The sequence below is a fragment of the Lynx rufus genome, unplaced genomic scaffold (genome assembly GCF_022079265.1).
Source record: "Lynx rufus isolate CCGP_SWC_20201006 ecotype Redwood Valley unplaced genomic scaffold, mLynRuf1.p SCAF_10, whole genome shotgun sequence".
NCBI classification, from domain to species: Eukaryota; Metazoa; Chordata; class Mammalia; order Carnivora; family Felidae; genus Lynx; species Lynx rufus.
This window is the reverse complement of record NW_025814824.1, coordinates 6801928-6826541: the sequence shown is the minus strand read 5'-3', so window position 1 is coordinate 6826541 and position 24614 is coordinate 6801928. Positions and strand designations below refer to the sequence as shown.

Genomic DNA, 24614 nt, shown 5'->3' with positions numbered 1-24614 from the left:
GCTTCTCTCCTTCAAATGTGTGACCTTGCGCCCCGTGGGTGTGTTTCCCCGTCTTCAGGACTAAATGAGATAACTTAGCAACACAGGGCTTCGTCCGCTATCACCTGCATTCGTCCTCATCAACGCGCTTGCTCGGCTACTTCATCGTCGACGCGCTCCTCCTCCCAGCCAAGTTTCGCCAAACTCCTGCAGCTTGGAACTCGAAATGAGGGAAAACTTGGCTCTGCCTTTCAAAATTCTCCCCTATTTTCCGCCCACCCTCGCTTCAGAACTGCTACTTTGCAGACCAACGTAGAGGTAGGCGTGGCCGTCTGTAAACAACTTGCGAAGCGGACACGGCACCTCTCGGCGTCCGGGACCCACGGTGCAGAGCAAAGGGAACGCTAGGCCACAACTAAACACTATGTCACCCGCAGCGCCCTTAGGGGTATGTTGGCATCGCTCAAAGGTTTCAGAGAACGCAACCTTAGACACGAAGCCCTGACCCACCCCCTTCACGCACGCCCAGAACCTGCCCTCCCAGCCCCAACCCCCAAGCAGGAAGTGACGTAGCCAAGTCCGTCCGTCTTCTTCCGCCGTCCGCGGCCCAGGCCAGCGCGGGGTGTGCGTCGGCGTCGCGGCCAGCAGAGGGATTCTGGGTAACGGCCCCGGCAGGCTGGGGCGGCTGGCTCCGCGCAGCAGGTTCCGCTCACGCCAAGTCCGTTGGCAGTGGCGGCTCTAGGGCTGGGGGCAGACGGACATGGAGCAGCCGTGGCCGCCGCCGGGACCTTGGAGCCTCCCTCGGGCCGAGGGTGAGGCCGAGGAAGAGAGTGACTTGGACGTGTCCCCCAGTTCTCCCCGCTGCCCGCAGCTGCCGGGCGGCGGCGCCCAGGTGAGAGGGGTCCCGCGTTCGGGCGCGGGGGCGGGGGGGGGGGGCGGGATGGGGAGGTGCCGGCCTGGGGACCAGCGCGGCCCTGCCTCTGCGACCCTCCCTGTACCCTGTTCTGCGTCCCCATCTCACTCCCGGGGGTCAGGGGCTTGATGCCATCCCGCGGCTATTGTAGCATCTTCTGAGGGCTTCTGAGAAGGGCTGGCCGTATATTCCCAATCTCCACCTCCACGCACACCTTTTCACCTTGGCTAATTTCTTCCCATCCTGGGAAGATGTTCCTCCCCCTTCCCCGCCCTCCCCCCCCCCCCGACAGCACCCAGATTTGGGGCGGCTAACGCTCTAACGTTGACCCTTTGTCTCCTCGTGCGTGTTTTTACCCGAGCACTTTATTCTCTTGAAGGCTCTAATACTTGTGCCCACTTAATAGTTAGGAACAGCGAATGGTTGGTTGTGTTTCAATAATTCACTGAGCTCCTGACTTTATACAAATTTAGGATCCAATTTCATTGACTTTGGACATCCGAATAAATTCCGTAAAACCTCGCTTTTGAGGGTGGTGTAAATCCGTTCCATTAATGTGACCATTTCCCCTCCAGTTAGGTTTTTAGTTTTGCTCCACATCAGTCTCCAGTGAAAACACATAGGCACACGTTTGCCCTTTTCTTCGGAGTTCTTCCTCAGATTCCCGGTGCTACTTGTAGGTTTCAATCCAGCCTTCTTTCCTCTGAAACTTACCCAAATGAGGTACCCTTTAGGATTTTTCTGAGTCCTGTCTTAGGGAGTGCTTACATACTCATCACCTTATCCCGGTTTTTCTCCTAACCTGGATGTGTTTTGGAAGAATATTTTAAGAACACAGACTAAACACTAATATGTCCGGAGAAACGGTTATGGATGTCTCTACTTTCCAGGCTTCTTGCAGAGTAGGGTCCCTAAGAGCTTAATTGAATTAACAGCTTTTCTCTAGGCACATCTTGCTGTCAGCAAAGATGAGTGATTTAAATCATTTGCTAGTAAGTGTAAGGTCCTGTGCCCAGTACACTGGGTTAGTTGGCTTCAGGGAGAAAAATGCTGTTTCATAACCATAGACTGTACTTCGGCCAGCCAGTCTCTGGGAAAGTGCAAGACATTTTTTAGGAGGACAGAATGAGAGTCGACAGGTTAGTAGTCACCCCCTAATTATGGATTGCTAGTGTCATCTTTATATACAAAATGTGTTATGTGAGCATATAATGAATGTGTTATGGAGGGAGAAAAATGAACAGCAGCTGTTCTTGTCAATTTTGAAGGCATATGGAGAGAATAAAAGGTCTCCAGAATTTCAGCGCCTTGTGGTTGAATCACAAAAGTAACCTAAGATAAACTCTGAACTTAGAAAATATCTGTGAGGGGCGCCTGGCTGGCTCAGTCGGAGAAGCATGCGACTCTTGATCTCTGGGTCGTGGGTTTGAGCCCCATGTTGGGTGTAGAGATTACTAAAAAGATAAACTTGAAAATATCTGTGTATTAACTCTTTACTTAGGCACTTGGAATTATAAGCTTATTTAGCTGGAGGTATTTTCTAAGTAAACAGGCTTATCTTCTTCATTAAACGTGATTTCTCTGAGACTCTGTAGCCAGTTAGTGGCAGAATTAAAACTGGCACCCACTTGTGACTTCTACTACAGTGTTTTTTCCTACCTGCTGCACTTCCCATCCTGTGATGTCAAACCACGAGGCTGAAACTACCTTTGGTGTTACGTTTTGCCAAGCAACTGATGCTAAGTTTGTCCATGTGTTTATAACCTACTTAGTTGTCTTGCTGGCTTTAGGACTTAAGTTTTTGGATTGGAATATTTGGAAAGAATAAAATGTTAAATTCAAATTATAAGCATTTTATAATCTTTTCAAAAAACAGCTTTGGTTTAATTTTACCAGACATGGGGAATCTAGACATCTTAATGTCATATGTGATGTACAGTTCTGAGATCCAATTAAAGTAAAAAGCAATTCGGAATTTAGAGATCCTGTTTGAGCATTTTTAATTGTAAAGTGATGTTAGTAAACCTAATGCCAGCCTAGTTCCTTTTTTGAATTTATGTTCATGAAAATATAGTCATGTTTAACGTTCCCCTAAAACCTCAATATGTTCACAGGTAAAATAGGACCTTTTTTGTTTTTTTTTTTTTTTTTAATCATCTCAATACATGTTGGATAGTTTGCTCAAATGCCAGATGTTTTCTGTATAGTCTGTGGAGAAGAATTTAAACATGAATCATTTTTAGAATTTGGAAATAAGATTTCTGTGTTTGATTTGAGACATGAATATTTGCTCCCACACAATTTGAAAATGCAGGGCATTTCCATTTGTCCATATGCCTTTCTTAGTATACTTTTGTCTTCTCTTATAAGATAAATTTTATAGCTTCATTTTTCTCCTTTTCCTGGCTCCTGCTCAAGCATAGCTAGGCTACAGTTATTCTTGCTCCTATTTTCAGATAGCAAAATATGTATATCTATATATATTACTTGGTTGGTTAGGGCCTTGTGATACCTGGGCTTCAAACCTACTAAATGAGTAAATAAAACACCTGAATAGCAACAACATCCACATTTGCTGCAGTAGAAATCTAAGACTCGGCTCAAAAGTAAAGACCTTGAGTGCTATTTGCCTCAAATATTTGTAAAAATATTTGCAAAACATATTTGCCACCACTAGTCTGTTACAAGAAGTGAAGAATCATTTATTCATCTAAGACTTATGGAATTCTAGCCCCTCGAGAAGCTGATAGTTGAGTAGACAATTAAGCACAATGTTGTGTGAAAACACCAGTAAGAAGTATGCAGACCTTGGGTGGGAAAGGAAGGATTAGAGAAAATGTAAGGAAGTGATGCCAGAATCTGGAATGGAGATAGGAGTTGGGGGGATGAGGGGTTGCCACACTGAAAGGGGTGGGCGGTGGAAAGAAGCAGCAAACGAGGAGGAGAGTAACTGGAACTGAGTCTAGAGAGATAGTAGGAAGTAAGATCATGAAGGACTGCGCCATGCTGCAGTTTGTGCTTTATCCCAGGACTCTAAGAATGAGGAAAGTGATCAGATTTGGTTTTTGGCAAGATCATTCCAAGTCTGGTAGAATGGAGAAATGGCCTCATGTGAGAAAGGCTGTATTTATATAATTGAGGTATGAAATTATAAGGACTTGAGTAGTGGTGCAGATTAGGGAACAGATCGAAGTAAAATTGTTCGGAATACGTAGTTTGAAATTGTTCTGCGTTTTGGCTGAGAAGTCTTAAAGAATGTACCTTCAGTTTTGTTTTATAGAGCTGAGGTATATAAGGAATTAAACACTAAAGTGCCCTACATGTAGTGGTTCAGTAAATATTATGACTAATTACTGTTGCTTATGAGTGGAACAGAGGCAGTCATCAGGGTGGACCTGTTTTGTTTTTGTTTTTGTTTTTGTTTTTGATAGCTCTGCCTGTTTTGACTAGGATTAAGTTAAAGACTATCTGTGTGATAGAGAACAAAACCCTAAAGATCTGGTTTTCAGCATATCGTAAGGTGAGGAACTAGATTTAAGCTTTTGCTCCCAATTATTGTGCTGTTTCAGTACTACAAAGCTGTCAATCAAATGTTTCTTGAGCACCAGCTATGTGTAGAACATTGTGCTGATTATCAGGCTTTTTGCCTGATGGTTGTCAAGGAAGTGGTATATTCTAGATTAGACTCTAGTTGATGAAGCGAAGACCTATAATACAAAAGTATAACTGCATACACAGAAGGCAGAATACCTGTGTGCCAAAAAAGACTGAACAGAAATCCTTGACTGCAAGAAAATAAAATTGTGCTGCACCAACATACCTGTCGCCTTCTTCGTTTCTTACAATGTTGTTTTGTTTCCAGATGTATAGTCATGGAATTGAACTGGCTTGCCAAAAGCAGAAAGAGTTTGTCAAGAGCTCTGTGGCGTGCAAATGGAATCTCGCAGAAGCTCAGCAGAAACTTGGTAGCCTAGCCCTGCATAACTCGGAGTCCTTGGATCAGGAACATGCCAAAGCACAAACAGCGGTATCGGAGCTGAAGCAACACGAAGAAGAGTGGAGGCAGAAAGAAGAGGCTCTCGTGCAGAGAGAGAGAATGTGTCTGTGGAACATGGATGCCATTAGCAAGGATGTTTTTAATAAGGTACGACCTCTGATTGGGTCATAATGAAAGGAGAAGAAATTGAGTGTTTGTACAGACCAGTTGTGCACATTTGGTAGCAAAGCGGCAGAATGCTGTGAATGGTGTCCGGTTTTGACAGTTTATGAAAAGCGTTGGCTACAGGAAACCTGTATCCCCGTAGCGTCGAACGGGGGTGGTCGTGAAGGTGACTGTGTGGCGCGGACATGAAGCATAGCACGCCGAATGTGAGTGTTGACTGGAATCAGACCGCCTCAGACCTCAGCTTTGTCACATGCTGCTGCTTGTGACCTTGGGCAAGTCACTTAACCTCTCTAAGCCTCAGTTTCCTCAGCAATAAAGGGTGGGTATGAAGACTAAATATGGTAATGTCTTAAAAGCCCACGGGACAGGGCCTGGCATGTGGTAAAGCTCAGATGTTATGAGAGCTCTCTGCTGTTTCTGTCGGCTTGCTGTCCGCTGCGTAATGCTGATGTGCAGATGCGGAGTTTATTAACGAGTGTTTCACTGTTACTTGCTGGTGCGTATTTAGTAAACCTTGGGTAGTAATCCAGATTTAGCATTACCAACGTAACCGAGAGGACTAGTACAGTACTTTTGCCAAGTTAGTAGTCATTAAGAGTAGTGTTCTGTTTCGCCCTCGATTATGTGGGCTTTATTCTTTGACTGTCGTGTCTGAAGAAGAAATGGGCAATGAAATTCATTTTTACTACGGTGTAAAGTAGTACTTCTTTTTCTTTGTAAACTTAACTCAAAGCTTCAGGGATAGACTGTTCTTTCTTGTGTAAGTCCATGTTCACTTTATCTTTAACCATCATTACTCTGTAGACTTCTCAGTCTATAACACTCTTTGTTTCTGTCCTAGCATCCACTCCCAACCTATCCTCTTAAGCGCTTTTAATTTCCTTCCCTTGGACCAGCGCTAGTTCTGCCGCAGCAAGTAATACACACAGGTTAAATGTACACAACAAGCTCGATCAGTGCTTTATTACGTTGAGAAAAATTGTGAGCGCAACATGTTTATTACAAAAGACGAAACAAGGGCGCCTGAGTGGCTCAGTGGGTTAAGTGTCTGACTCTTGATTTCAGCTCAGGTCATGATCTCATGCTTGTGAGATGGAGCCCTTCGTTGGGCTCTGCGCTGGGCATGGAGCCTGCTTGGGCTTCTCTCTCTGTCTCTGTCTTTCTCTCTCTCTTTCCGTCTCGTTCTCTTCCTCCCCTTCTCCCTTCCCCCTTCCCTCACTACTCTCCCCTCAAAAAAAAAAAAAAAAATTAAAAACAAAACAATACACGAGTATGTAAAATAGAATTGAAAGGCTTCCTTCACTTCCAGTTTCATTTCCCAGAGATAACCACTGTTAACAGTAAGTTGTATCTTTCTAGACTTTTTATGTACTCATGCCAGTATATATTTATTTACTCCTGAACACATACCAAGATCATTCTTTATCTGAATGATTCACTGGGTCTATATATATTGTTCCAAGGGGTATGTCTTCTTAGCACTTACTTTATTTCTGGTTTGCATTTATACACCATAACTATTTAAAATGATTTTTTTCTTCCAGAGAGAATGGTCAAAGCAGTGTTTCTTTGTTTTATAAAGTTAATGTCTCCTAACACAGTGGTCACAAAGAAAAATTTTCATTTGTCTCTGCTTTTAATTGTTTTTTTTGTTGTTGTTGTTGTTTGTTTTTGAACTTGGGTTATAACATAGCCTACATTTATACCACATTTTAATTAGGATTATCTTTATGTTCCAGTCATTTGCTCAAAATCGTACATTGATTTTGTCTGGGAGCTTGAGACTTGAGAGGACTGGTCTAGATCTGCGCTGTCCAACTCGATAGCCGCTAGCCACATGTACTATTGAGCGCTTGAAATGTGGCTAGCCCGAATTGAGATGTGCTGTAAGTGTAAAATACACACCAGATTCTGATAACTTAGTACAAAACAGAGTAAAAAATTTCATTAATATTTTTTTGTCTTGCTTACATGTTGAAATGATCATATGTTGGATATGTTGGTTTAAATAAATGGGTTACTAATTTCATCTGTATCTTTTTGCTTTTTAATGTGGCTAATAGAAAACTTTATATTTGTGACTTGGATTATATTTCTATTGGACAGTGCTGGTCTAGATAGCAGGATATGTAAAAGAAAAAATGCTTTTATTTTGAAATATGTAAATTTGTGTGCTTTCAGATTATACACTGGCAGAGCTGGTTTCCAATTTTCTTTTTTGGCAGTGATGATCTCAAGGTTTAAGTGTGATCACAGAATGTTCTGAGAAACTGTCCTGCCACTTTTTCTGGCTAGATAAAAACTTCATCTTGATCTGCTTTATGACTTATTTGATTGAAAATAAGCACTTCCTTAATAGAATTTGCACTTGATTTCAGAATCAAATTGTTTGGCCTTTCCTAAGAAAAGTTTAAAACCAAGGGTCTATATTTTAGGTGTATGTCTTAGCCAAGAAGTTATATCAGATATACTTCATTCTCTGTATGCTTTGAAAATCTAAGTTTATTTCCAGCAAGAACTCCGAAGATTAGACTAGAGCTGCAAATATTTAATAGCAATGAATAATGCAAATTTACATGCAATTCATGTAAAGGATCTCTCTGTGTTTTCATAGGGAATTTGTATGATTTCTAAAGTGTTTAAAATTTTCACACATACATCACTTTTTAAAACTGTTGAAACTAGTACAGAAAATTTTAACTTTTTAATTGAGTTTAACAGATAAATTTAATGATATAATATCAGTATAATGTACCATCTTGTTACAGTGTTTATAGGAAGGATTGCTAGGCATTCAGTATCTGAGAAAGATTCAGTTAGAATATAAAATCTGATTTTAACTTAAAGAATTTTTTTCTTAGAGTTTTATTAATCAAGATAAAAGAAAAGAAATAGAAGATGAAGATAAATCCAAATCATTTATGCAGAAATATGAACAAAAAATCAGACATTTTGGTAAGTCTGCTGCTTAGTTTTCCTTCTTTTATAAAGTGATACCATAAATATGTGTACAAAAAGTGTCTGTATTATAATGGGTACCAAAAAGAAGGTAAATGACAAAATTCCTTTTGGGTAGCCACTTCTGGCACAGTTGTACAGCTCTTGTTTTAGACCCTTTTTTTGGATAATAAATAGATTGACAGCAAACTAACTTGTGAAGAGAAGCAAAATTCAGTCTATTATATAATGCTGCCCTCTAAGACCTAGTCTTTGTTTACTCGACAGCATCTTTCTGTTTCCCAACTGGTCTTTGCTCTTCTCTTTTTCCCTCTTTGCTTCCATGGCATCTGATTATTTTATGGGGATAAGATTAGCATTCATTATTTTCAGGTTTTGGAATAGTTGCTGTATAAGTCACGCAGATCCTTCAGCTGCTATTCGGATAAATACAGTAATAGAAATATATCTACAGGGTACTGAAAACGAGTTTTCTCTATTGAAGAAAGACTGCGGGCTTGGGGTGATGTAGTGAAGACTTCGCACAGGAGGTGACATCTGAGCTAGACTGAAGAACACATAGGAGGAGGTCCCCGTGTAGATGAGGGAGCAGCAGCGAGTGCAGAGTTGGGAAATAACATGTTGCGCTGCTGCGTAAGCAGTGTGGTGCTGTTGGGGAGAGAGTGCTTTTGGGAAGTGTTAGTGGTTAAGGTTCAAGGTCTGTATTTTGATCCCAAGTAACATGTTAATTTAGTAAACATAGTTTTCATTTATAGTATGTTAATAAGCTTATTAAGTGACATTTGGAAATATATTTCCAATGGTGTTTTTTTTTCCCCTAAGTGTTTAGAATTTCATTCATCCTTCAGTTATGTTAAAACGGTTGCTACTACTTTGGATTTTTCCCCTTTTTATGTAGTTCATTCATAAAGGATTCATTTTTCTCGCTCTCTTTGTTTTAAAAAAAGAAAGGCTGTGTATTCGAATTAAGTAAAGAACAGAACTTGACGAAGTGAACAGGGTTTACTTTTTAAAATTTTGTAAATGAGTCTTGGTTGTGATAGTGTGATTGGCCACTCCCACCTGGAGTCCTTGCTTCCTAGGCTGTGTGTCCCACTGCATCTGTACTAGAAGAGCATCTTTTAAGGTGCTCTCACCCAGATGGCCTTCTGTAAGCTTTGGAGCCATGGGAAGCCTAATGGTGCAAAATGGTCCCCTCATTTTTGCTGCAAACAGAGCACTTCAATAAGCAATTCTGTGTGGGAGAATAACCCAGCCTCACAGGGTATTGTAACCCATCTGGCACTACGACTTTTTAAGTCCTCAGCAAAACATTTAACCATTCCATAATACCTGCTTCTGGGTGGTGATGTTTATAGGACCAGTGAATTTCATGAGCCTCTTGTCTTCATGTCTTTTGTTGTAGAATGAATTTCTGGGCCAAGAAATAATGTGAAGTGGGCAATAACTCATTTAGTAGGACCACAGACATATTAGTGGTGGAAGCATGGCACCACCATGCACTGGTTTCTGCTACTGGCAAATTAGGTATTGAGAGGCTATCCTGGAATATCCTTAATGGGGAGATCCCATGCCATTGAATCTCTGCATAATCTCAAGTCTGCCACTGAGAGTCCTGAATTTATACAATATTACGCAAACAGGGAGATGGCTGAGGAAAAAAGCTGACTTGACCTCCATACGTAGAGGACTAATAAGGAGAGGTTTTGCCATTGCGTGTTGGGGCTTCCATTGTCTCATCCCCTAAGACTAATCAGAGCCTTATTGTCTTCAAAGTCAACCAGACCTCATAGCCACTCCCAGATTCACACTGTGCCTGTTTTTTGATGGAAATGTGCGCTGCCTTTTTCCTTTGGAGGAGATGTCCTACTTGCCACAGTTCCTTGGATCCCTAGAAATGTTACTAAGGTAGTAGGCTCCCAAATTTTCCACGTGTTTTTTTCCTACTTTCTGGCCTGCATATATCTTACCAAGACATCTGGGATACCTGCCATTTCCTGCTCACCAAGTTCTGTCAGCATGACGTGGACCAGCTTGCAGGCATGCGGTATGGTGGGATGATGGAAGTGCCTGTGGACTGAATTGTGGCACAGAGCAGCCAGAGACCTTAGGCAGCTCAGTGAAAGTGTAATGCTGTTCCTGCTGGGTGCAAGCAAATGTTTCTGGTGTTCTGTGCTTATTATGGTGGAGAGTGAAGAAAGCATCTGTCAGGATTATGACTACATTGATACACTTCTTCAAAGTGTATCACATCTGGAATAGCAGCTGTAATTAAAGTTTCCAGCAGAGGCTTTCCAAACTTGGCTTGCATTCCCAACTCTTGGAAGGCACGAGCCTGAGACACAGAGAGCTGTGACGGGCTCCGGTGACCTGACACCGGTACTTCTCTGCGGTTTCATGTGTGCCTGACATTAACATTTCCGTTGTGCTGTTTGTTGACCATCTTACTTATGTGACTTTACCATCTAATGATAAATGGTACAACCATATCGTGGAGTATTTTGAAGCAATGAAATCTTGGATTTCCCTCCCTACAGTTGAATTTAATTTATTAATTTAGTTAACTCATGGTTTATAAATATACCAGTTTAGCAGCAAAGTCTGTTTTCTTTTCAGTTTCCCAGAAGTTTTATTCCAAGTCCTGTGCATCTCTGACCTCACTTTCTTTGTGATCATCAGAGCTGCTTTTTGATGATCTAACACGGTTTTTCATGGTACATCAGCTTTTCACTTCCAGCCAAAGTTAGCTGTGATTTAACATCTTTGAATCTATGTGGGATGTCGTCACTGGAATTTTTACTGAAAGATGTAAATGTTTGCGTAAATACTCTGATGGGATTTTTCTCATTTGTATTGAAGGTAGATATTCCATTTCCTCAATGTAAGCGCTTACACATTGCTTTTCAAAACCACATTGATACCCTGTTTGTTGAAAAACATTTAGTATAAAAACTCCTGAATAGAATGTGGAGTGAAATGAATAGAAAACGAATATGCATGATATGATTCTAATTTTTTTTTAAATTTTTTCAGTGTTTATTTTAGAGAGAGCGAGCCCAGGAGCAGGGGAGGGGGGAGGGACAGCAAGAGAGGGAGACAGAATGAGCTGTCAGCACAGAGTCTACTGTGGGGCTCAAACCCACGAACCGTGGGATCATGACCTGAGCCAAAGTTAGACATTTAACCAACTGAGCCACCCAGGCACCTAATTTTATTTAAGTAATTAAAAATAAAGCCCTGGGGCCCCTGGGTGGCTCAGTCAGTTAGGTGTCTGACTCTTGATCTCAGTTCGGGTATTGATGTCAGGGTCATGAGTTCAGGCCCTGCACGCTGGGCGTGGAGCCTACTGAAAAAAAAATTCCAGAAAGAAATACATTAAAGTGTTAACATTAACATTAATCATCTCTTGTAGTAGGATTGCAGATGATTTTCTGGATTTTTCAAATTCTTCACAATGAATATACATCATTTTTATAACATGAAAAAGAAGTATTTTTAAAGGGTTTATCCTAAGAATTCAAGGATGGCTTAACATTGGAAAATTTATTAACATGATTCACCATATTAACAGCTTATAATAGTATCACCACAAGACTTGGTGATCAGTTTGATGTGGGAGGAATGGAAATGTCTAGAGGAATTTCTAGAATTCTTGAGTGGGCGACATGGAGCCTGTGAAGCACTGCAGATGGCAGGGAGAGAAAAATGGGTTTGGCTTCAAATAAGAGGAGTTTACGTGCAAACGTGTAGGTAGAATAGTTGTCTGGTGGCAGGTGACTGGAAATGTAGGTGATCTGGGACTCGGGAAATACAGAAAAGGGTTACTTAACTTCCATTGAGAAATTCTCAACCTTGTTGGGATGTTTTCCGCAGCTAGAGATAGGAAAATCGTTAGTGTAATTTGAAGGATTCAAATCTGTTATTCTGTAAATATAATGCCACGAGGAAAGGGAAATCAGTAAGGTCGTGTGTCTTGGGCAACCATTTTCGGAATGCGGTGGAATATCGAGAGCTGATGGATGGATTGGGATTTAGACGTTCAGGAAAATACATACGTGGAAGCACACAACTAAAGCATCCTAATTCATCAAGATAAGGTTTTTCGAGCATTCGGAGATTGGCCGGCCGGTTGAAATGACTATATTAGTCTTCTCCAAAGTGTCTAACATTCGCTGAAAGAGTGAATTGTTCCCTTTTGTGTTGATACTGCCTAGTATGTACCCTCTTGTCAGGCACTGTCCCCAATGCTTCATGTGTATTAACTCATTTAATTCTCAACAGAAACCCTCTGAATGAGATACTATTTTTAGCCCTATGTTACAGAAGAGGAAAAGGAGGCATAGAGCTAGCCAAGGCATAGGAGATGGTAAGGCCAGTATTCGGACCTAGGCCGTTTGTTTCTCGAGTCTGCTTGTTTTAGTCACCACGAGAGATTGTGCTACTCATAGTTTGTTTACAAATTGTAAAATAACGTCACAGTGATTTCAGGTATGTTGTTCCGCTAAAGCCTTGGAGTTTCTTGAATTATTTTGTTCATAAAATTCCACACTCTTTCCACGAAGGTGTGTGTGGGCTCTTGTAACCTGATGTGTCAGTTTCATGATAATCGGTATGCATTTTTGAAATCAAGTGATGAGAGGTATTTCTCAGATAAAGAAAAGCTGTGGTCAAGTATTTTGTCTTAGGTATTAAATGGATAGTTTAAAATTTTTAACATTCGATGACACCCTCATGATCCCTATAAATGTCACTAACCATTTCGTATTATCCTTCCTGTAAAAGAAACCAAAATGGATAGGATTTGGGTGCCTCAGTAAGTCATGATGCTGCCATGGAGAAGTAAACAGAAGCAATGCTCTCTGTGTGGATGGTGGATAGAGTTGAAATACCTCTTCAGGACTCTAACAAAGCTAACGCAAAACTGCTTCATAGGATTTATTTTATGGCTTCAGGTATAAGAAATAAGGATTATGCTTTCTTTAGATCTGACCCTCAGAAGTTATTAGACTCTTTAACTGTAGCTTGAGAAGTAGTTTTAAGTAACTTTCAAAATCATTGTTTCTCAGAATTTAAAATGCCCTAATCACTCCATCTGAAGCATTGGGAAAATACTTAATAAAACTCTTTACGAGAAAATGCTAAAATGCTTCCTCCCTCCTTTATTTAAATGAGAAACAGTAATCATTTCTTTTCAGTTGATTCCCATGTGTTGCTAAACGTGTGTTTGTCAAAAAGACATTTGTCCTCAGTTTTGTTCTTCTTTGTGTTCTAATGTGGAACTTTAACATATAGAAGTTCAATTTGTATCTAGAGGAAAGGTGTCACTGCCAAACTATTGACACCACCTTCTAAAATTTCCAGAATGCTTCAGTGACATACAGACTTCTTTGGATGAGTCTTAAGAGTCTAAAGCTAATGTTGTTCTACTTAATTTATTCATGTGTAAAGCTTCCTGGACAAAGTTAAAAGCTGAACGCTTTGCTGGTTCCATGATGGTATTGACTTTTAGGCCAAATTTCTTATTAATGTGGATAAAGATACAGATACACCTTAAGTAGTATTTGGATTAGCTTGATATTTTGAAGCAAAATGGCATCTGCTTTTAAATATGCTTCACTAATTTCTAAAAGGTTTTCTGTGTGTTATAAACATGACTAAATGGTTAAAGTACATTTACTTTTATCATACTTGATTGGTTTTCTCTGCTGTCAACATTTGACTTTATCAGCTTAGACATTTTTTAATAAATTAGAGATGATGGGGTTTTTCACTTTTATTACGTCTTTGCTAAGTATAGTTTCTTGAGGTTTTGCTTTCTTCTCCATCTTTCTAATAGAAAAATTTGTATTCTGTGAGTAAATAATATTGAGTGTCTTGAAATCATTTGTACTTACTTCTGCCTAGGATGACCAGCCAGTTTGCCTGGAATTTCAGGCATTCCTCAGATGCAGGATTTTTTTTTACTTTAAATCATTCGCCCTATTTTAACCTAATTATCTGAAATGAAACTTTCTGTGAATTTTGGAAGCTGTTTCCAATATATTGGGTATTGCTTTAAAAGAGTTTTATTCTTCTTTCTTTGCTCTTTTACCATAACCTATTGCTGTAGTAATGTGAATTGTCTTTAAAGAGAATCATTTTAAAATACCATTTCTTTGTTTATAAGAGTATTTGACAGTTGTGATTTAATCCTTTTTTTTATAGGTATGTTGAGTCGATGGGATGATAGTCAGAGATTTTTGTCTGACCATCCATACCTTGTATGTGAAGAAACTGCTAAATATCTTATTTTATGGTGTTTTCATCTAGAAGCCGAACAGGTATTGTGTAAACCTTGAGTTTCTGGGACCCTTAATTTAATTCTGATATGCTTTTCTGGTTTTTTGTTTTTTATGTTACTTCCTTTAAATGAAAACAGGAAGGTTATTAAATAGAATTATAATTTTTTGTTTTTAGACCTACTTGAGTTTACCGTGGGAACTTTTATAGTTGTTTTAGTTAGCATAAGGAAACTTTGCCAGTAGGCTTTTTTTGCTGCCTCATTTCTTTGTTCCTGTATACTCTAAACCTTTTTCTCTTTTAGCCTATTTGAAAATCATGTTTTAAAATCCACATAGTAAGCACAATGTCAAATATGTTTCCAGAGGTATTTCTCGGTAATTTTAATGTCTGTTTTCAGAAAGGGGCTCTAATGGAACAAATAGCACATCAAGCTGTTGTGATGCAGTTTATTATGGAAATGGCCAAAAACTGTAATGTGGATCCAAGAGGGTGTTTTCGTTTATTTTTCCAGAAAGCCAAAGTAAGTAGCTATTTAATATTTTTAAATGGGAAGATTAAGGGGTGCGCCTGGGTGGCTCATTCAGTTGAGCATCCGACTTCAGCTCAGGTCATGATCTCACGGTGTGTGAGTTGGAGCCCCGCGTCGGGCTCTGTGCTGACAGCTCAGAGCCTGAAGCCTGCTTTGGATTCTGTCTCCCTCTTTCTCTGCCCCTCCTCAGCGTGCGCGCGCGCTCTCTCTCTCTCTCTCCCTCCCTCCCTCCCTCCCTCTCCCCCTCTCTCCCTCCCTCCCTCCCTCCAAAACAAATATTAAAAATAAATGAATGGGAAGATTAAGCCTTAGCTGAGACCTCTTTGGTCCATATACATTAAAGGAAGCCACCCAACCAGAATGCCACAGGCTAAACCCTATAGATTTTATACCGGGGGGAAAAAATTACATTGCTGATCTCATGCTAATTTAGACTTAAGGGAGCTCTATAAGAGGCCAGTAGGTATTGACTGCCTACGAATGCAAGGACTGCAGCTTAAGATGATGCGACTATAGTGTAGGTACGGTAATCCTCTATGTATAGAGCTCACAGTTTAACAAAAATAAAATAAAAGAACTCACAGTTAAAGAGAAATGACTTTTGTAATGGAAAAAAACAAGAAACAACCTAAAAATTCAACAACTAGAGGAATGGATAAAAACAATCTGTGGTACATAAAATATTATGCAGACATTAAAATTTAAGAATTTTTTTTAAAAATTTTTTTTTTTTTCAACGTTTATTTATTTTTGGGACAGAGAGAGACAGAGCATGAACGGGGGAGGGGCAGAGAGAGAGGGAGACACAGAATCGGAAACAGGCTCCAGGCTCTGAGCCATCAGCCCAGAGCCCGACGCGGGGCTCGAACTCACGGACCGCGAGATCGTGACCTGGCTGAAGTCAGACGCTTAACCGACTGCGCCACCCAGGCGCCCCTAAAATTTAAGAATTTTTAATGATGTGAGGAAATGCTTTGCTGTAAATCAAAAGAAGTGATATGTATTGGCCATATGAAAGAAAAATAGACAAATCTTGAAAGATTAAATCCATTTCACACTTAATGATTGAAAAGTTGTACGAGAAGAACAGTTAAGAATTCACATTCACTCTTGTAGAGGTATAAATTGGTGCAAACACTTTGGAAAACTTCCTAGTAGAGTTGAACAAGTGCTAAAACCCAGAAATTCTAGGTGTATATGCTAGAGAACAGGTTTCTCAGCATGTGGTCCAGGGACTCCCAACAGTCTTCAAGACCTGGTTTTGGGAGGCCTAGAGTCAAAACTGTTCTCATAGTGACACTAAAATGTTATTTGATACAGAAGCAGGTGTGGGAATCCAGCTATCTTCTGTTAAGCCAGACTTGTCAGTAAATATTTTTGTTTCAGAAATAGGGGTGGTTTTTTTTTTTTTTATAAAAGTGTTATAAATGTTTACATGTAATGAATTTGTTATATTTTAGATAATTTTTAAATGCCTGGGTTTTAGTTTCTAACACAGTGAACATTGACAAATAATGGCCGACATAAACAGGAGCTCTTCAGGTTCCTCAATCATTTTCAACAGTGTAAAGGGAGTGGGGGTCCTGAGAGCATAAAGTTTGAGAACTGCTGCCCTTGAGAAGCAAGGCTACATGTGCAGATACATAATGCTCAGAGGGGAATTGTTCATAATCGCAAAAGCCTGAGAGCAACCCAGGTGTCTCCTGACAGTAGAAGGAATAAACTGTGGGATGTTCATTTGGTAAAATAGTAACCAGCGTCACTGTGGATGAAAAGCAAAGAGTATCCTATATTTTTTATGAAGTTTCAAAACAAGCAGAACTGAACAATATGCTGTTGAAGGATACATGTGTAAGCAGTAAAACCAAAGAGGCAAAGGAGTGACTTGATACATTTCAGCATACACAATTAGATGTTAGAAGGAAATACACCAAAAACTTAACTTTGATAATATCTGGATGGGAGAATTATAAGTGATTTCCATTTTCTTTTTTATATACTAGAGTGAAAATACTTTCTTTTATAAACAGGGGAAAAATGTATTAAATGTATTGAACTTTAACATATCAGAGTGATAGTAGCTCTACCTTAAATGTTGTAAACTCTTCTAAAGTGCAGCCTAAGTAGGAAACTTCCCCAAAACAGTAGAGTTTTAATGAGTAATGATGGAGTTGGTATTTTAGTTATGCTTATGATGACTGTTCTAAATTTCACTTGACACATAAGTATAATAAAAGCCATACTTTCTTCTTTGCCTTACATTATTGGTTATGTTTGGACTAGTGCTTAATAGAATAATGGAACATAGCCAAACTGTGTCTATCCTTTGAAATTTACTTTGTCAAAGTAGAACTGAAAAGTCTTTAATCGTAAACATTATGTTCTTCATAATTTTTTTTTAAGTTCAGGAATAACTAACTTTCATAGAGTGCTTACCTTGTGCCAGGTATTGTTCTAATAACTTTACATGGATTAGCTCGTTAAATCCTCATAAGATTTTATAAGGTTTATTATTTTCTATTTTACAAGTTAGGAAAGTAGCATAGAGAAACGAAGCAAGTGACCCGTGGGTTACTTCCGGCAAGAGTCAGTCCAGTCTCTCCAGACCTAAATCCCTAGGCCTTAGGCACGCCAGCACTTGTGCCGCTTGGTTCCTTTAATAGTAATTGCATAACCGTTTGAGAAGGGTTACCTCTGGATATGCAGGCTGACGTCCTGGGCGTCCACACAAGTGCCATATACTGGTTAAAGTGAAATGCTACAATTAAAGACGTGGCTGCTGAATTCATAAAAAGATAAAATGGCAGCACGGAATGTTGTCTGCATGATGTGTGTGGATATAATGTTAATAACTAATCCACAAGACCTAGACTACATTAAAGGAAACACAGCATTCCACACAAATGGGCCCAGTGAGATCATGGAATGAGATTGTGACAAAATCTCTTCCATCATTGAACTTAAAGCCTAAGGTCCTGTTAGTGTAGGGTATGTGCCATGTCATTCTTTACCTGCAGGGGAGACTTAAGTGGAGGCGACTGCCAGTTGGGTGTTTTCCATCAAGAATCTTGCTTGTATTACATACGTCATTGGAGGGAGTTCCCCTCCTGCAGCATACTATTCATACTTTCTTCTCTCCATAATGTTGAAAAGGTATTTGCTTCACTAAAACACTAAGATGCTTCCATAATGGAGGTGAATATTGAATTTTATTTAGTTTTCATGGTTTTACAAATAGGGAGTATAGAGTTGGAGAATTATTATAAACAGGTAATCGATGGAGAATTAGAATGTTTTAAGAAAAGCCCTTGGTTGTTGCTTGGCAATGGGAAGGGATAGAATGAATATGACAGGTTAAATGAGACTTACTTTGGATCCTGTCAAGAATCTAGAAATATGGAGAATACCTACTTTCTTTTGTTATATTTGTGTGCGTGCGTGCGTGTGTGTGCGCGCGCTGTTTATTTTGCTGGAGCAGAGAAAATGGACGAAGCCAATTCTTCGTATTCCTGTGAAACTGGTAGTTTTCACAAATCTGACAAGGATCTTGGTGTTTTCTTTTTTTTTTTTTTTTTAATTTTTTTTTTTTTCAACGTTTATTTATTTTTGGGACAGAGAGAGACAGAGCATGAACGGGGGAGGGGCAGAGAGAGAGGGAGTCACAGAGTCGGAAACAGGCTCCAGGCTCTGAGCCATCAGCCCAGAGCCCGACGCGGGGCTCGAACTCCCGGACCGCAAGATCGTGACCTGGCTGAAGTCGGACGCTTAACCGACTGCGCCACCCAGGCGCCCCAAGGATCTTGGTGTTTTCTACATACATTTAAACTATTCACCTTATCTTTACTTCCTTCACTTCAGATCTAATATATGTTTGTTAGAATTTACTGTGTGGTCTCGAAGTCTTAAAAAACAGTCTTTGGTTCTTTTGTGTTTTCTAGGCAGAGGAAGAAGGTTATTTCGAAGCATTCAAAAATGAACTTGAAGCTTTCAAGTCAAGAGTCAGACTTTATTCTCAATCACCAAGTTTTCAACCTATGACAGTTCAGAATCATGTTCCCCATTCTGGTGTTGGATCTATAGGTTCGTTAGAATCCTTATCACAAGTAAGTTGGAAAAGCAAATACTTTATGAACTTATTAGTTCACACAATTTTTGTTCTTTTGGACTATTCTTCTTACATGTAATGTATGTGAGGTCATTTTAAATATTTTCGCCTCAAAAGATAACTCTTTCATCTCATGCCATGTTTGGTCACTAAATAAATGTCTTCCCTCCCTTGGGGATTTAGACACCAAATTCCACTCCTTCAAATATAGAAGAGTTGTACCTAAGCATTTTTTTTCTAATGTTTATTGATATTGAGAGAGCATGTGTGCGCGAGCAGGGGAGGGGGGAAGAGAGAGAGAGAGAGAATATCCCAAGGAGGCTCCGTGCTGTCAGCACAGAGCCCAACACTAGGGCTCGATCTCATAACCTTCGAGATCATGACTCGAGCCAAAATCGAGTGTCAGACGCTTTAACCGACTGAGCCACCCAGGCCCCTTGTACCTAAGCATCCTTAAGGGCAGGTGTTACCTATGGATCATCTCAATCCTAAACTTCTCAGCGTGGCTCCTGAGTAGCCCCTCATTCTCAGTAGAACTATACTGTGAAGAATTTCTTAGGATGAGTTGGCTTCAGAGCATACATCTCAGTGGCAACCAAGGTGATTTGTTCCATGAGTTTATTTAATATTGTCTTACTAAATGCTGGCGTTGCTTAGCAGAGGTAGCATGCTTAGTATGTCAGTGCACCTTATGCTAAGCTGCTCTTTCTAGTAATAGGCATCAACTGTCTGAGCCTCTGCAACAAGATCAAGGTAAAGCTGCGTCGCTTATGTCAGAAGGAGAGGTTAGGCCCCTGGTCTGATACTGTTACCACAACAAAATTGCTGCCTGTGCTAATTGTAGTGGCATTGTAATTGAGCTCAGTCATCTCTCATTTCCAGACCCCAAGATTCTACGACCAACTTTAGTCAGGTTAGTCTGTTGACTACATAGTGAAAAGGGAATTCTCATTCAGAAGACAATGGGAGGAGAGCCCTGTAGTTTTAAATCTCATAAAGCAGTAGGAATTGAGATTTTCAGTACCTATACCTATGACTATAATTTCACCATTTCTGTTACATAAATTGTAGGCAAAAGTGACAATTTAAGGACAAGAGTTGATAATATTCAACTCAGCCAGAAATATTAATTCTCAAGGATAGAAATAATGAAGATCTTGATTTTTACATAATTAGTAATGTTACCTCTTAGAGAGATAAGCAATATTCCCCCTTGATTTGTCCTGCAGAGTATCTCTTAATGTCTTTAAATATGGTAATGATTTCCTCTTCTTTGAGAAATAGCCCACATCTAACTAGTCTTTCCGAGGGACTTTTATGACTGTAAGACACCGTCACATCCAATATATACAATATATAAGTCTCCTAAAATGAAGATACCCCATAATGAATACAAAGGAAAAAAGAGACTTGGAGGGACGTCATTGATTCTGAACATAAGAGGGAAAAGATCTACGTTCAAAGAGAACTGGCCTGTATTACCAAAGAGCTGCTTCTGGTCTGAGAGAGCTAAGTTCTTATTGCACATACCGCTAGCAGCTGAGGCCTGCTGCCAGGCGTTCCTTGCTGTCACATTTGCGAGGCGCGGGGCTGAGATTGTACAATTTTCACACTTTGAAATTGCTGATATTATCGGGGTTGTTCAGACTTCATTCCTCTGGGCTAACAGACTGTTCCTCGTGGTTGGAAAAGTTGAGCATTCTGCGCCAATCCTCCTGAGGGAGGGAAGGGCTGTGTGAAATTTCAGCTGGATGCACCGAAGGACTTTTGACTGGTTGAGGGGAAGCTTTTGGAAGAAAAGCTTACCATGATGATAACATCCCATTTTTATTATCATCAGTCTGTAGATTGCAAAATACCTTCGTATGTTGTTTCATTTAATCTTCTCAAAACCCCGTGATCCATTTTCATTCATTTTTATGGATGAGTGAACCGAAGCTCACGGAGGTTAGGCAGTCGGCCTCAAGTCAGTCCAGGAGTTGATGCGGCTGATCACTCCGGTCCCGGATCTCCGTCCCCTGCACTGCTCGCTCACCTGCACTGCAGACGGTTGTCGAATCGCACGCGAGGAACAGGACGAAATACGCAGTCATGTCCCCTTGGGAGGAACCGGTCACTGGGACGAGAAATGTGTTGGGAATGCTACTAGATGAGAATCTGGGGTAATCAGTTCAGTTTAAGTTTGGATTAGGTTAGGTGTGTTCATTGCTTTTTGTTTTTAAGTCTCTCCGTAGATTTTACAGTTCCTGGGGAGATGGATATTGAGTTCTGGAGGTCCTCTCCTGTCCAGTCTTGGTAGAGTAATTGTAAGCTCCGTTCTGAGGGCCTTTGGAATTGGGCTTGTGTTGTCAGTAAAGGTCTTAGCTCTGTTTCTTTGGAGAATGGGATGATGTAATGAGGGTTTAATAATTTTTTATAAAACTTAAATTTGGGTAACACTTTAGCTTTTCATTTTTTTTTTTTTTCAGTTGACAACAATCTTGTCAAATAAGCCAAATCCCCTCATCCTTAGTTTTGAGAGAATTAATCAAGGCCTCTTAGAGGTGTCGTGACAGTTACCCTAGGTTTTTCCTGTAGACCAGCTTTTTAATCTACTACGGTGTGCTAAGTTTTCTCTTCCAGGATTACAATGCATTAGGTGGTGATGGCAGGACTCGAACTGAGGTCTAACATCACGTAAGTGTTCCAGACCTCACTCAGTTGTTCGTGCCATTGCCTTCATCAAGACTTGATTGGGAATAATCCAACTTCTGGCTAGCTTTTTGACTTTTACAAATAATGGAATTACACATACTTACTTTACTAAGAGGATCTTCTGAAAACCCCGCCTCCTTATGAGATGGGAAAGTTTACGGCATCTGTCTTCTCTTTGGGCTGTTTTCCTCATTGGTGTTCATTAAATAAACAGATGAAACTGGGTGTAACAGTAGTAAAACACTGAGTAGCTGGCAGATATTCAGAACAACCGAATAGACCAAATTGAATTCTTAGGGAAGAATTTCCTAAAGTCCTGGGTCTTTAAGGGCTTATGTCCCTAGTCATGGTGCTTTAACAAATAATGGTTTTGTTTTTGCATTTATTAAATAAGGTTTTCTTCTTAGCTTTAGAAACGAACAGATAGAATATTTAGGAACTACAAAAATTGAAATTAACATGTTCTTTTATTCTCAATTTTTAATACATGGATCTAAGTACCTCTCAAAAGATTAATAATTTCTCATTTGAGTTTGTTTTTAATCTTTGAAAAACCAAAATACACTCTGAAGGTAACTAATTTTTACTCAGTAATTGTATTTTTTTCCTTATTCAAGTGTTTTGCATTTTTAATATTTACTGTGGTAATTAGATAGTAATCTTTAAAACACATTGCTGACTTAAAGTCATATCTTTTTTAAATTATCAATAGCTTTGTACACATAGTTACGTGAAAGATGTACCCTTCTATGACTAAATAATTTAACTTGCACCGTTTTGTTAAAAGGGAAAAAAAGTTAGTGTTTATTACATTTCTGTTTTTTACGTATATCATCTGTCTTTGCCACATCCTCTTTGGATGGTCCTGTCTATTTTTTTCATCATCTTGGGTTTCAACCCAAGTTTGACCTCTGAGTCCATTTTCTTTCCCACATACATCGCAGAGAAATAGTGTGAAACTGAACATGTAGTTGTATATGCTGGCATAAAACTGGTTATCATCCATTGTTTCTTCCCTCTATTTATGTTTTCCAGAATCCAGATTATCTTCAGTATTCTGTCAATACAGCTCTTTGCAGTTTAAACTCAGTGGTACATAAAGAAGATGATGAATCCAAAATGATGGACACTGTATGATTTGGTTAAGACTGCTGAGGCCAAGTGCTATTTTGTTACAAGAAAGGAAGAACTTGGCTATTTTCTTGACACTTTTATGGGTGCTGCACTTTATTTTTGTTCGGTTTTGATGGGAGGGGAAAAAAGAGTACTGAAACGTTTTGTAAAATTTTTTTTATGTGCTGCTAGGTTTTTTGTTTTTTTTTTTCTGAAGAGAGGAGAGTGATACCATATGTTGTGGGACGTCAAACTGGACTTTGGGTTTTTTTGGTTTTCTTTGGCTACTAAATTTGCCTTTAATCTTATTGTACTCAGTTTTGGAATCAAAGTAGGAAAATCTGCACAAATGCAATGTTTACAAGAACCGGTTGATTCTAGGAGGCATCTGCTACAGTCTCTTTTTATATGGGTATGTACATGTCCTACGCTACAAAAATAATTAAAGATAAAATGTACTTGTATCCTGCTAATTTAGCTGTCAAATCTGGTGTTTCATCATATTAAAAGCAATAAATCAGTAGTGGATAATCTACTTTACTAAATAAGCTGGGTGGTAAACATTAAAACAAAGTCTTTCCCTTTAAAATAATACTACATTTGTATTTTCGACACCATCAGTTAAATCTTTGAGTATAATACCATTTTTATATAGATACTGACTTTACCCCCTATGTATTCTCAAGACTGTATTACTTAGAAGTTAATTTTATCCTGTTGACTTTTTAATATTAAGGGTTATAGTAATATAAAAAGTGATAAAGCTAACCTAGATTTTTTTTTTTTAATAAGATAACTTCAAGCTCACTCTTAATTTCTTGACATAGTTTGGGATCTCTCAGGGAGCAAGTTTTAAAAGAATACTAATGGCCTATAAGAACAAACAGGAAGAATATTCTGACTTTTAAAATCATGGTTGTTTGTTTCATTCTTTATGTAGCCCAAGGACTTTTTTAAAAGGCAGGAGAACTCTTGAAGACCTCACTGCCTCGAGCTGCCCAACTACTTACTTCTAAGAATTTGGTGATCCTTGTCGGTAATGATGGCTTTTACCACATTTGTCCTCGCTGTCCTTAGGTCAGTTACCACAGAATGCTTCTGAGCTTTACTACTTCCTATATAATTCACTTCAGATGTGCCAGGGTGTGTGATGACTCGTTTTATTTGGAAGTAGATGACAGTGCTACTTGTGCTGTCCTTGTTATTGAGGATGAATCTTCGGACTTAGGGGAATGTGGGCTTCGGTGTGTATTGAGTGTGGTCTGTGGCTGAGTCCCACTGAGAGCAGCAGCACACATCTGGAAGACGGCTGACTGGGATTGGGAGTCCGTGTCTCAGTTTGAGAAACCGCTAATGCTAAGGGACCCGTACGGTGATCAGACCTGTGACCGTAGCCTCGTTTGCACCTTGGTTTGGCTGAGGTGATAAGGCATGTGGCACCAGTAGAAATGGACTGCAATTACTGACTCACACTTCTGGAACATCACAATCTTCCTGGTTTTCAGAATAAAACTTTGTGCTTTTGATATAAATATATACGCTATAATAAAATGTTTGACTAATTTATATGGTAATATTCATCAGCCTGTAATTTTTTTTTTTTTTTTTTTTTTAACTAATGACCTAGTTATAGAAGTTTTTTCTTTTTTTCTGTTCTGGAGCAGGCTCTTGTTTTCCCTTCCTGTCAAATAGAGAATAGACACAGGAGCGAAATCCCTGATTTCACTATGTTTCTTGAGCCGTTACTTTCCATTCCTCAACTCCACTTTTCCCCAGGATTTGCCTGGAAGCACCCAGATTGTTTTGGATTTCATTTGCCGCCTTTAAGTTAAAGGTATTAAGGACTGACTACCGGTAGGAGAGAAGTGATCAGCAC

The 24614-nt window shown here is 39.6% G+C and overlaps 1 protein-coding gene across 2 annotated transcripts; it reads left to right on the top strand.

Moving 5' to 3' along the window:
- The first annotated feature begins 612 nt into the window (after positions 1-612).
- CDC37L1 (cell division cycle 37 like 1, HSP90 cochaperone) lies at positions 613-24304 on the top strand. 2 transcript variants are annotated; one of them, XR_006966066.1, is made up of 8 exons: positions 613-871; positions 4755-5036; positions 7919-8012; positions 14220-14335; positions 14695-14817; positions 18765-18929; positions 22661-23150; positions 23679-24304. XR_006966066.1 is itself a non-coding variant. In XM_047101369.1 (7 exons), exons 1-7 carry the CDS (start codon positions 740-742, stop codon positions 22760-22762), a joined length of 1014 nt encoding a protein of 337 aa, XP_046957325.1. In that variant the 5' UTR covers positions 613-739; the 3' UTR covers positions 22763-24304. The 2 variants fall into 2 exon arrangements, 1 of the variants encoding a protein (XP_046957325.1); XM_047101369.1 differs by having other exon boundaries at positions 22661-24304.
- Positions 24305-24614: the final 310 nt, after the last annotated feature.